Source organism: Vanellus vanellus (assembly GCF_965231255.1).
Source record: "Vanellus vanellus genome assembly, chromosome: 2".
NCBI lineage: Eukaryota > Metazoa > Chordata > Aves > Charadriiformes > Charadriidae > Vanellus > Vanellus vanellus.
In genome coordinates this window covers 23,196,845-23,209,922 of record NC_138906.1, presented here as the reverse complement: position 1 = coordinate 23,209,922, position 13,078 = coordinate 23,196,845, and the positions used below count along the sequence as shown (strand labels likewise).

Genomic DNA, 13,078 nt, shown 5'->3' with positions numbered 1-13,078 from the left:
AATTTGGCACAGATAATCAGTGGCAAAAATAAGACTGACATTGGCCAGGACAATGAGAATACTTTCCACTGTGAAACTTATGTCTCTAAGACATTTTTTTTTTTCGTCTGTGTCTTCCAGGTGCCTCTTTGGTATCAGTTGAAGATTCAGCTGAAGCCAGCTTTCTGGCATACACCATTGAACCACTTGAAGGGAAAACATCAACCTTTTGGACAGGAATGTACAGAAATGTGGATGGTAATTTCATTACTTTTGACATCTTTTTGTTGGGTGAATAATTGTCACAAGCTGTGTGACATGGGTGTTGAAAATGTCACATTATACTTCTGTAATACATACAAAATGAAATTAGAAAAGGTAATATATTAACATCATAGGGGAAGCTGGTCAATTGTAATCAAGCAATAACCAGTAATATATAACAGAAAGACCAGGCACAGAAAGTTCATCTTAAAGCAAGAAAAGTAATTCACAACAGAGTAAGGCACAAAATTGCATCTACAGGCTGGACCATGTTGGGAGTTGAGCAAAGTCTCAAATGTGGAGAGGCCCTGGATTGATTGCTTATCATTGAGACACTCCGATTTTTGAACTAGAGAATAATGTGTCTAACATCACTTCTAGTCTTTGGAATTACTGTCCTGGAATGACCAGCACCCATCTTTATTACAGCTGGCCCTCACAACAGCTTCACTTTGAAGCTGGAATTGTTTGTGTCTTTGGAGTTGTGTATCACAAGTTTTTCTATTTTCTGTCTCACTCTAAGGAACGTGAGAGAACATTAAATTTAATCTTAAAATTGCTGATTATTGCATTCCATTAATACAGTTAGTATTCAATTAATATGTATTTCTGTCTTTATGATAGACCTAAAAGTTACTTCAGTCTTGTGCTGTTCAAACTAAAAGCTCCAGTATAACAATGTCAGAGGCAGGACTGCAGAATAGTTGAGGTGACTTGGGGTGGGGTTTTTTAACAGCTGCCTGCTCAATCACTTCAGTGGCAAACCAGTTGTGGAGAAGACAAGTATTCAATTACCTTACTTGAATCTTAACCAGGAAAAGGGAAAGTTTTCAGTTGAGGAAGAAAGAATTTGAAGAGAGTAGTAATTTATAAGCATAACACATAAAGAAAAGCTGAGGATTACTCATGTAGTTAATTGACACATTAAATGTTTTTTAAAATAGTTCTAGAGCAGGTGCAGAACAAGACAATTCTTACAGTGATCATAACCACAAGAGCTGCTTCAGCAAGTACACGTCATTGTATTACTAGATAGTGATTATGGTGACTTCAGCATAACTACATAACTAAATTTCATATCTTTGGAAAAGCAATTGTATCCAGATGCCATGCCCTGACACAAAAGGTGGCAGGTAAAAAAAAAAAAAAAGGCAAAATATGAAGAATCTTATAAGAAAACAAAACACAGCTTTCATGCTGAGTCTAAGAATTTGCTTGTTTGAGTACAACTTAAGAGTCACAAGGGGCACATTTATTCTAAATAAAAAACACTATTAAAAGAAAGAAAGAAAAAAAAGGAACAGGAAGGGAAAGACAGAAAGTCCCAGCATAGTTGAACAACAGTGATCACAAGATTTTTGAAGGAGATCTTTAAAAGGGAAAATCATGTTTGTAAGGTCAGTGGGAAGGAGCAGAAACTGAAAAACAAATGGAAGAAAATTGAACTTAGAAAGACTTTAGTCAGGGCTTTGAACAGAGTAATACAAAACCTATGTACAAATTACTGAAATAAAGGGCATTCTGTTGAAGATAAATTATCTTTTGACATCAGTAATTTCTATAAACTGAATAAGTAATTGACACTGTACCATTGCAATAAATTGTGGGAGATAATTCTTTAAAATTTCTTGCCTTAGTAATATTATAAGCCAGATTGGCCTGTCATTTTCTAAAAATTGATGTTGTATAAACATTTGCATAAAAACTGAAGGGCAACATGTTGTGTCAGACCAAAAGTCTAAATAGTCTAGGGGCCTGTCTCCAAGAGTAGCCACAAATAGATTGCCTCAGGAAGGCAACTGAGTGGAACAGGTGTCAAGATGGAAATCAATACTCTCTTGTTTATCCATATTCAATGTTTTTCCAACTAGGAGAATGGCTGTGGCTAGACAACACTGCAGTGAATTTTGTCAACTGGAATGTAGGAGAACCTTCCCCTCAACAAAATGAGCACTGTGTTGAAATGTACGCAAACTCTGGGTATTGGAATAACATCTACTGCTCTTCCTACAAAGGCTATGTTTGTAAAAAGCCAAAAAGTAAGTGCTACATTTATGAATTTGTTTTATGTGTGCTGCTGTTAGTAGATGTCTGTTACACACAGTGCATTTTAGTTGGGTGTTTTGAGGCTTTATAAATGGCAAGGGATGTACATTTACATGCCAACAAAAAGAAAAAACAACTCTTGTTAGAAGATAGAAGTGCTGACCAGTGCTCAAGTCCCTTCAGAATTGTTTTAAAAAGACAGTGTTCCTATCTTAAGTGTACCTAGTGTATACACCTAACAAGTTTTCCTGTTCTGTTTCAATAATTCTTGCATAATCACAAAGTTAGTCTTTAGGGTATCCCCTCTGCTCAGCCTGGGGAATACCCTTTGCTTATTTTCCTCTGGAAGTCTCATATGCATGCATTTTCAGAGTATGAAGTAGTGTTTCTGCCAGTTGAGTATTTCTGAACTGTGAATTAATGAACAGTTTTGAACCTTTTGTCTCTGTGTTCTCCTGTTTTGAGAAGGTGGATGAATGAAAAGTGAAGGAAATAACAGAGTTGAAATGTGCTAAACTGGAAGTGTCCTGAAACAACTGAATGTGCAAATTTGACAGTAAGGGCATCTAGTGCATATGTGTTCCTAAAAGTCATCCTAATAATTTCTTCCAGCATGTATTGCGATGTCAAAATCTCTTACTAATGTTTACTGAGAAGAGTGAAGTGTGTGTAGTAGCTGAAATGTGCCCACTTCCTCTATAAGACTGGAAATGAGAGAAATTCTGCTATCCTTTCTATAAATTTGCTCTCATGCAAATTATTCTTACTCAGATGCTTGTAATGATGACTATCTTCTACAAGAAATACTGCAGAACTGTCATACATAAGCTTCCATTCAGTGTCTACTTAACTGTCCTTTTAAAATGTGATTGACAAACAAAAAGGCACTTTATTGTCATTCTCTATCCAGAATAGTTATAGATGTAGGTAACAAGTGTTAAAATCAATGGCCACCCATCCTTTCCAACCATTCAGCTCACCTGTTTGTGCTGGTACTGGCATTCACCTATTTTGATACTGAGCTATTTCAAGGCCTGAAGCAGATGAAAGCTGGTTACTTTGTTTTTAGGATTAGCTTTAGCCAGTCTAGTCTCCTGAGCTGGAATGCCATGGAGTCAGCCAAATGCCAGTGCCAATTCAAGGACTATACAGTTGCTCACTCAGGAACAGGACGCAATTGAGTCCTACGCTGTTGTAGAAATGCAGCTTGGCTCAGTGCAGTTTTGCAAAGCAGTGACAATGCTCCATTTGCAGAATTAAAAAAAAATGTATTAAATAGCTATAGGCTATTGGGGTGTTAGAAGCATGATTTGCTTAGTTACACGTGCTATGGCTTGTTATGTTTGCTGTTTTCTGAAGAGGCTGCAAATGCAAACCTGTCACTGAAGTCTTCCCATAGAATAGATGCTATTTTCTGTTCAATTTTTTGAGGTATTTTTTACCTTAGTAATTTGAAATTGTGTAGTGGGTCTGTTCCATAAATTATCTAACTTTTTTTTCTGAAGGAGGTACTCTAAAGAGCTGTTCAGCAGTTCAACAGCTTCTAGTTCATTGTGCTACCAATAGTGACTAGGTATATTATGTTCATGTCATCTCACTCTCGCTTTTCAGGAATAGCAGATTCATATTGCTAAATATACTGTTTGTTTAACTGCTTGTAGGTAGGTTTAGCATGTGGGCATCTCCTACCAAAACCCAACAGTGATGTCCATAATATGCATGACCAGTGCTATACCAAACGTGGGCAGTCAACACTTTTTGATGAGGAGCAAGGAAAAAGTGCCTAGGTTATTATATTCCAAAAATTTTCCAGTCAAATGAAGAAATGCAGACAGAAGATTATTTTCCAGATTTGCGTAATGTAATTTATTGCATCCTATTCCTTGTTACATTTCTGAGACTGCTTTTGGATATGAGGTGGCATTATCTTCACAGAATTACAGAATGGTTGAGGTTGGAAGGGACCTCTGAAGGTCATCTGGTCCAAACCCCTGCACAAGCAGGGCCACCTAGAGCTAGTTGTGCATGACTGTGTCCAGATGCCTTTTGAGTATCTCCAAGGATGGAGACTCTACAACCTCTTTGGGCAACCTGTGCCAGTGCTCAGTCACCCTCACAGTGAAAAAGTGTTTCCTGATGTTCAAAGGGAACCTCCCGTGTTTCTGTTTGTGCCCATTGCCTCTGGTCCTGTCACTGGGCACCGCTGAGAAGAGCCTGGCTTCGTCATCTGCACACCTTCCTTTCAGATATTTGTATACATGGATAAGTTCCCCCCTGAACCATCTCTTCTTGCCTAAACAGATCCAGCTCTCTCAGCCTTTCCTCATGTAAGAGATGTTCCAGTCCCTTCATCATCATAGTGGCCCTTCATTGGACTACCTCTATCTTGTACTGGGGAGCCCAGAACTGGCCATGACATGCAATGCCTCCAGCAAGCACTTCAAAAGTTTGCATGTATAGGAAGCTCCCAGTTTCCCTGCTTTCCATGGATTTGCACGCTGGTATAGTGTAGACAAGTAACAACTTGCTTTTCATTGTAAACAGCATTAATAGATACTTGATAGAACCCTTGGAAACATCCAGATAATCATGTCTGGTTTTACTTTGAGGAGCTATATAGATATAAGGTAATATTTGTCTCTAGATGTAAAACTAGCTGGGCTAACAGACACTCCAGCAGAGTTCTGGAAAATCTTTGGAAGCTGGGGTTGTTGGATTATTAATGAAATCAGGCAATGGAAGTGGGGAGATTGGTAGAACAATTTCACTTCCTGGGCTCACCTTTTTCAGAATGAAACATGTTGCATTGATTCAAGATTTAGTTACAGGCTGATTTTATGTCCACGTGGTAAAATATGGATCTTCATCTTAAATGATGGCCCAGTTTTCCCAGCAAGCCAGGTTTTGTTGTCCATATACTAAATTTTAAATGAGCTACACACATTTTAGTTTGGATGTGATACGTGCTAAGACACTTTGGAGTTGAGTGATTTCAATTGTCTGTGTAGGTAGGCCATTAAAGTCTCTTGGCAGACCAAATTTATTACACTTGCTATGTTTATATAAGATAACAAATATTGCAAGAATTTGTAATTATGTTGAGGATTATGTTTGATCATCTCTGTCCTGAAGATGCTGTGTCGATTTTCTTTTGGCTTTACACTGATGTCAGGATCTGTCTCCATGGAGCTCTTTGATGTTTCTTCTTTTCTGCTAGTTTTTTGTAAATACCTACATATGAGACCAGAATACCACAGACCATTGTGCTATGCCTTTTGATAGCTGTATATAGCTTTGTATGGATTAAACCCAAGTGTTTTCAGTATTTAGTGGTATGTATTATTATATATGTCTCTGAATATGATTTTCAGTATGTTCCAAATATAGAAATAAATAATATAGAAATATAGAACAGAACATTATGATAACATAATTCTTTTTCAATGTTTCCAAATGCCAGCAACTGAAATGCCACCAACAGCTGAAAATCCACCAGCTGAAATGCCTACCAAGGGTAAGAATATTGTCTTTCAAGTACAAAGAAACTAGTCACATGTAAGATCATAAACAGACCAAATAATATTCAGTATTATGTCTCTTACATTTTCTGATATACCGGAGTACCAGATCTGTTTCCTAGAAGCATGTTATTTCCCAGTAGAATACAATATACTCCATTCAGTGTCCAAATGCAGATTTGAAAAAAACAGTAATTTGTGATATAGCATGCAATGTTAGCATTTTAAAATAAATTAATATTATGTTGCTACCTTTGTCTCTCATTATTTTGAAAAAAATGGAACACTTTAGCTTAAAACATTATGCTTTCTAAAGAAACTGTTTCCAGTAGTCATTTAAAGAATATGTTGCATCCTCTTGATTTCTTTGTATTTGTTTTCAGCAATGACAAAGGACGAGAAGGCTGCTACTCTGAACCATGGTAAAACGGGAGTTGTAGTTATTGTTGTCATCCTCATCCTAGTTGGAAGTGGCCTTGCAGGATATTTCTTCTACAAAAGAAGGAAGAATCGCTTGTCAACAAATGACAGCTTTGAGAACAATTTGTATTTTAATAGTGATGCAGTTACTGGAACTAGTGACACAAAGGATCTTGTGACCAACATAGAACAGAATGAACACGCGACACTGTAATGTAATAAAATGAAATGTAATGTAATATGTAATGTAAAATGTAATGTAATAAAATAAAATGTGCCTTGTTTTAATAAAATTATGCAATTAGAATTAAGCCAAAGCTACTTTTTCATGTGCAAATGCTGTAGTAGCCAGTTTCAGTGTGTACGTAATGTTATATACAGCAGTTACTTTATTTTGTAACCATTGTATAATGTGTAAGATTTCCAATCTCACAATTTGATAACCCACACTCACCAGTGTGAGTCTTAAGAAAAGAGGTAATATTGACTAATTATTAAATGGAAGGATAGAAATGGATGCAATAAAGGAATCACAGAATTATCAGAGTTGGAAGGGACCTCTAGAGATCATCTAGTCCAACTCCCCTGTAAAGCAGGATTGCCTAGAGGAAGTAAAATGTAGATAGATCCACTTGAGAAGGCTCCCAAGATCTGAAGTTTCTGCACCAGATTTATTTCAACCCATGCTAATGCAAAGATTTTCCAAGCTACTCAGCAAACATCTCTCTCATTCTACCATCTTTCAGAGTATTCTTAGGGACTCAACTGCAGGGGTAGGTGCTCTGTATTTAGGCACATCCTCTTTGAACCATGTGGGGAAAAAAACCTTTTATGATATGATTTCAGTTCTGGGATTTAATCAGGTAGAATCTGGGGGCAGACCTCTGGAAGGGAAAAGTGGGGTTAGCGTTAACTGCCCGTGTTCTGGCTGGACACAAGTGGGTTTTTTGGGGAGAGGTAATAAAGGTCATGGCAAAACTTCCTTCTTATCAGGACAACAGTGACTGAGGAGAGGGAGGAACATGACCTATACGTGTTCTGAAGGTCTGTAGGAGCACTGGGTAGCTGTTAGGGTGAGGGCGTGTTGGTACTGCTCTCCTGCGGCCTCTCAAGTAGCATAGGTTTGCGGAGTGTGTGCTGGAAGTCAGGAACGATTTAGCTTTACCAATGTATTAGTTACTACTGATTTTATTTCCTTTCTAAAAGGGCTAGGTCTGTTACCGTTCATGGAAATCTCAGATTCCCCAATGTGGAGATTATATCCCTAATTTTTGTAAATCTTAGAATCGTAGAATTGTTGAGGTTGGAAGGGACCTTTAAGATCATCAAGTCCAACCATTAACCTACCCTGACAAAAACCACTTCTAAACCATGTCCCGAATAACCACATCTACCCCTTTTTTTAAACACCACCAGGGATGGTGACTCCACCACCTCCCTGGGCAGCCTATTCCAATGTTTAATAACCCTTTTAGTGAAAAAGTGTTTCTTAATATTCAATCTAAACCTCCCCTGACATAACTTAAACTCATTTCCTCTCATCTTATCACTTGTCACCAGGGAGAAGAGGTCAGCCCCCACCTCTCCACAACCTCCTTTCAGGTAGTTGTAGAGGGTGATAAGGTGTCCCCTCAGCCTCCTCCAGGCTAAACAACCTCAGTTCCCTCAGTCGTTCCTCATAAGATTTGTCCTCCAGACCCCTCACCAGCTTTGTAGCCCTTCTCTGGACATGCTCCAACACTTCAATGTCCTTCTAGTAGTGAGGGGCCCAAAACTGAATGCAGTACTTGAGGTGGGGCCTCACCAGTGCCGAGTACAGGGGGATGATCACTTCCCTAGTCCTGCTCACCACACTATTCCTGATATAGGCCAGGATGCTGTTGGTCTTCTTGGCCACCTGGGCACACTGCCGGCTCATATTCAGCCGGCTGTCCACCAACATCCCCAGGTCCTTTTCTGCCAGGCAGCTTTCAAGCTACTCCGCCCCAATCCTGTAGCGCTGCATGGGGTTGTTGTGACCCAAGTGCAGGATACAGCACTTGGCAACATTGAACCTCATTCCATTGGCCTCGGCCCATCAGTCCAGTCTGTCCAGATCCCTCTGCAGAGCCATCCTTTCCTCAAGCAGATCAACACGCCCGCCCAGCTTAGTGTCATCTGCGAACGTACTGAGGGTGCATTCGATCCCCTTATCCAGGTCATTGATAAAGATATGAAAGAGAACAGGCCCCAGCACCGAGCCCTGGGGGACACCACTTGTGACTGGCCGCTGACTGGATTTAACTCCATTCACCACCACTGTCCAGGCACAGCCATCCAGCCAGTTTTTTACCCAGCGAAGAGTACACCTGTCCAGGCCATGAGCAGCCAGTTTCTCCAGGAGAATGCTGTGGGAAACGGTGTCAAAAGCTTTGCAAAAATCCAGGTAGGTAACACCCACAGCTTTTCTTGTAAAATGTAAATCATGCATGATTCCTCACTGGCATACAAAGGTTTGCAAGGTTTCATTTTGTGGTTTCACATTTTGTTCTGTGAAATAAACAGTAACTAGCTTTTATTTTTTTACATAGTTTTTCATTTTATAGTCTTGTCTGTATAAGACTCTGTAACAGAGTAAAGTTAAAAAAGAGATTATACAAATGTGGAGACATTCCATCCAAAGCTGTGATCAGGTATTATATTGACCATATTTTTCTGGATCTGTCCAGGGATTGTCTGCCTAAAACCAAGGAAAAAAATGTCAGCTGAGTGATTTAGTAAAAATCTTGAATTACATACACATGTAGGGAAGATGGGGAAATTTGTCCTGGAACTCCTCTGGCTCTGCTTCCCTTCTCCCAGTTATTTCCTTGCCTCTGTCCCTACTGCTGTTTCCAATTTTGATGACCGGTTGTTTGAGCACATCTTTTCAAGGAGTAGTACTTCTAGTGATTCTTCATGCCACCTGATGTGGTTTTTGCGCCAGACACCTCCCGACTGACTGATTAATGATGTATAGGATGACATCGTCTCAGTAACCCGGAGCAGTGGTGCCAGCTAGGCAGGTAGGTGAAAGGGAGAGTGAAAGGTGGGGAGGCCCTGCCTGGCACCAGCCTGACTGCGTGGGCTGCTGGGCAAGCAACAAACAGGGTCGCTCCCTGCCCAAGAGAAGTTCAGTCCTGTTCAGGGGCCCTGCACAATCTGAAGTGATTCTGCCGGATAACGTTCCATCACGTGTATATGCAAATGTATGGCTGGAAAGAAAATAAAGATTGAGGGGATGCCTCATTTCTGGTGCTTTGCCATACTTACCAGGTACCTTTCTGCAGCTGGAGAGTGCAGGGGTTTAACCCCAGCCAGAAACTAAGCACCACGCAGCCGCTCGCTGACTCCCCCCTGGTGGGATGGGGGGAGAGAATCAGAAGAGTAAAAGTGAAAAAACTGGTGGGTTGAGATAAACACAGTTTAGTAGGTAGAGCAAAAGCCACACACTTGAGAAAAGCAGAACAAGGAACTCATTCACTGCTTCCCATCGGCAGAAGGTGCTCAGCCATCCCCAGGAAAGCAGGGCTCCATCACGCATAACTGTTACTTGGGAAGACCAATGCCATCACTCCAAATATCCCCCCTTCCGTCTTCTTCCCCCAGCTTTCTATGCTGAGCATGGCGTCATATGTGATGGAATATCCCTTTGGCCAGTTTGGGTCAGCTGTCCCAGCTGTGTCCCCTCCCAGCCTGTTGGGTGCCTTCTCATTAGCAGGCCAGTATGGGAAGCTGAAAAGTCCTTGACCGCTTAACAACAACTAAAATATTAGTGTGTTACTGACATTATTCTCATCCTAAATCCAAACCACAGCAGCATGCCAGCTGCTAGTAAGAAAATTAACTCCATCCCAGCTGGAAATGAGTGTCAGCGAGAGAACCCGGCTACTGCAGCCTGGATAGTCCTGAACTCATTCACCCATATATACTGCCTGAAATCCAGCAGCGTCTTTGAGTTGAAGAGAATTAAAAATGCTGTGTTAGTTAATAGCCGGCAGTAGGTGTAGCCGCTTTGGTGAAATGCTGTGTCTGTTCCACCGTCATGCCCAAATGGGTACAGAAAAAATAGAGGGGGCTCCAAGTCAGAAGCTCTGCTCTGAAGATGGATCTGCTTGGCCTGCTGATTTGAGAGAGAGCATGAGTGGAAAAGGCTTGAAAGATTTTCAGAGGAGGAAATTTAAGCTGCGTGGTTTACTGTCCCTCCTAGTGCAATACAATGGAATTGAAGCAAATTTCCTATTAAAAAAAAGCAAACTGGAAGCGGTGGCCTTTACAGCACAGGAAATCATTGCAGTGCCATGTAGTAAGCTGAAGACGAGTGCTGATAATTTATACACAAACTCTAATAGGAATTTTTGAATGGAATATAGAGAACTGAACAAGCTTGAACCCTTAAACAATAATTAATTAATATAAGATTAAACGAAAGACTTTTACCTAGGGACTTGTAATTATAAAAAAAGAGGATTTTTTTGGGGGTGGGTGGGTGTTTTTTTTTTTTGTTTGGCTTTGATTGGTTAATTTGTTTGGATTTTTTGTTTCTTCCTCCCCCCCCCAGCTAGTACCTTTCAGTGATGGCAACTCACTCATCAGGTGAATACAGAGTCCGGTCCCAGGCTTTTAACATCCTCATTCCTTTGGTCATGCTTGTGACAAAACTGATCATACAATTTGAAGAAAAATTGAGAGTAGTAGCCAAACCGGTATTCTCTTTCCCCACCCTCATGTTATTTCCATCTTCCCTGAACTGAGTTGTGTAATGGCTTTACCACCATCATTTGGGGATCTGGTGTTATGGCCTCCTCCTGCTGCTGAGTTGCAATGTTCCTGAGAAGGAACTGACTACATACACAAAGTTTCGAAGATTGGGCTGGGGAAATTTTCCATGTTGCTCTATTTGACTGAAAAAAAGCAGCAGTGTGTCTTCTTGGAAATAATTAATATTCATATGGCTGTGATATAATTTGTTACTCAATGTGTTCCGATCCATCACCAATTCTTTCAGCCACTCTCTGCTGCCGGCTGCCAGTCCTGTTGAGATCCGTCAGCTGCCTTAAAACCGCCCGGGTGCTCTTATTTTGTCTTCTGCGTAGATGCCACTACTTTGGGAAGGTTTCGGGAGGTGTGTTGCATAAATATACATTCACAGAGGAACCGGGACCTTGCTTTTCTGACATATTCTTGCTGTACAAACAAGGAAAATAATTTATTGATAAGTGATGGATGGAAAAGAAAAGGAAATTTTAAACTCATCGCTAATGATTCATATCCATAATCCTCTGATTCTGCCAAGATTTCTTATGTTTGATCTTGGCAGTTTAGATAAATGAAAGAGAAAAGAATTGAAACGTAGCATGACAATATAGCATGAAAGTGCCTTATGTTGCTCTTGCAGTATGTTTTGAGACTGTCTAGAGAAATGGAAAGGTTGTCCGCTGTCTGGGTTTTTTTAAGCTAGAATGTTTCTACCCAGGTTTAGGGCATGTCTTTTTTTTTTTTTTTTTAAATGTTTTCAGTTGGAAAATGCAGCTGTGCTATATGTGGAGATTCTGGGTTGAAATCTTATGTCGAGTTGTAGCAGGCTAAATGATCACAAAATTCCCTTCAGATTTTAACACCAGTGTTTTCTGAAAATGAATTATTGAACTCCTGTAGGGCAGCATCTGGACGGACCTGGATGGACTCGCCCGTCCCTTTCTGTGGGCAGCTGAGGAATGACTTGACGGCAGTATTTGATAGCGTGTAAAGGTTTGTCTCTTTGCACACTGCTGCATTTCTTGACACCCTTTGCGCTTAATTTTCATTTCCCCTTTTCTCCAGAAGAGTTCGGACTTCAGAGAAAAGGTGGTGAATCTGCACACTGTGAGTGTAACTTCCTGCCTGGGAGCGGAGATTGTCGAAGGAACAATGCTGACTCAACACAAAACCCGGCAGCCTTTCTTCCTCGCCACTTCTGAAATTTCAGGCTGTGCCTCGTCCAGTGGAAGATGCTGGATTGCATCTTTGCAATCTTCTGATTTGCTTTCCCACTTTCTGGGCTGTGATGGGGTCTGTTCAGACAAACATACAAACCCGGAGGTGAAGCTGACTTTAGTATCCTTTACACTTTTTTAGCCTCTCTCAGCAGATCATCGATAACAGTCCTTCAGCAAGCACCGATCTTTCTTCAGAACAGACCTAGTTTCTTTTTGCTTACTCTAATTGTACCTGTTGCCTCCTGATAGCTTTGGAGATGCTGAGATGTTGTATACAGCAGAACCACAAGACATTACATTTCTCCCGCCTAAATAATAAGAATGTTTTTTCCATCTGCACATCTGGAGCTCCTGAACAAGGACACAAGGAAAGTTGGAAAGTTGAGCTCACAGGGACAAGTGTTCCCGTGTTGGGGAGTAGCAAAATGCTTCACTCCAGCCTCAGTGCAGCCATATTTGCATCCGCATCATAATTCACTGAGTAATTGATGACCTGCTGCTTTGTTGGGGCAGCCCTCTCTTTTCTCCCACTTTCCTCAGGTCTCAGTGTCCTTCTCAGGCTCCCATTCTTTCCATGTTTTTGGTCTAGCTGTACCTGCTGGCCTTCAGGTCCCGCTAGTTTGCCTCACTCCTGTAATTCTTGTTCTGCTCTGATTCCTTGTGCACCTTTGTAGACCCAGTGAGCCGTCCATCTGCATCTGAGTCCGAACAATAGAAGCAGGATTCCATATCTTCACGTAGGTGTCCAGGGTTTTCATTGCCTACAACAGCAACAATTTTCAGGGACAGACAATAAAGAGTATTTGCTGCAAATACAACACTGGGGAAGTTATCCCAAACCATGCTCTGGGAACT

The 13,078-nt window shown here is 40.8% G+C and overlaps 1 protein-coding gene across 2 annotated transcripts in view; it reads left to right on the top strand.

Annotated features, from left to right (window-relative positions):
- LOC309669025 (macrophage mannose receptor 1-like) overlaps nt 1-6,544 on the top strand; it is a gene marked incomplete at its 5' end in the record, with an annotated part of 66,552 nt that extends 60,008 nt beyond the window's left edge. For both annotated transcript variants that reach the window (XM_082479593.1, XM_082479594.1), the window contains 4 exons: nt 121-237; nt 2,115-2,282; nt 5,750-5,803; nt 6,191-6,544. In XM_082479593.1, coding sequence (XP_082335719.1) covers nt 121-237; nt 2,115-2,282; nt 5,750-5,803; nt 6,191-6,441 — 590 coding nt within the window. In that variant the 3' untranslated portion in view covers nt 6,442-6,544. The remainder of the gene's footprint in view (nt 1-120; nt 238-2,114; nt 2,283-5,749; nt 5,804-6,190) is intronic.
- Between the last annotated feature and the right edge of the window lie 6,534 nt (nt 6,545-13,078).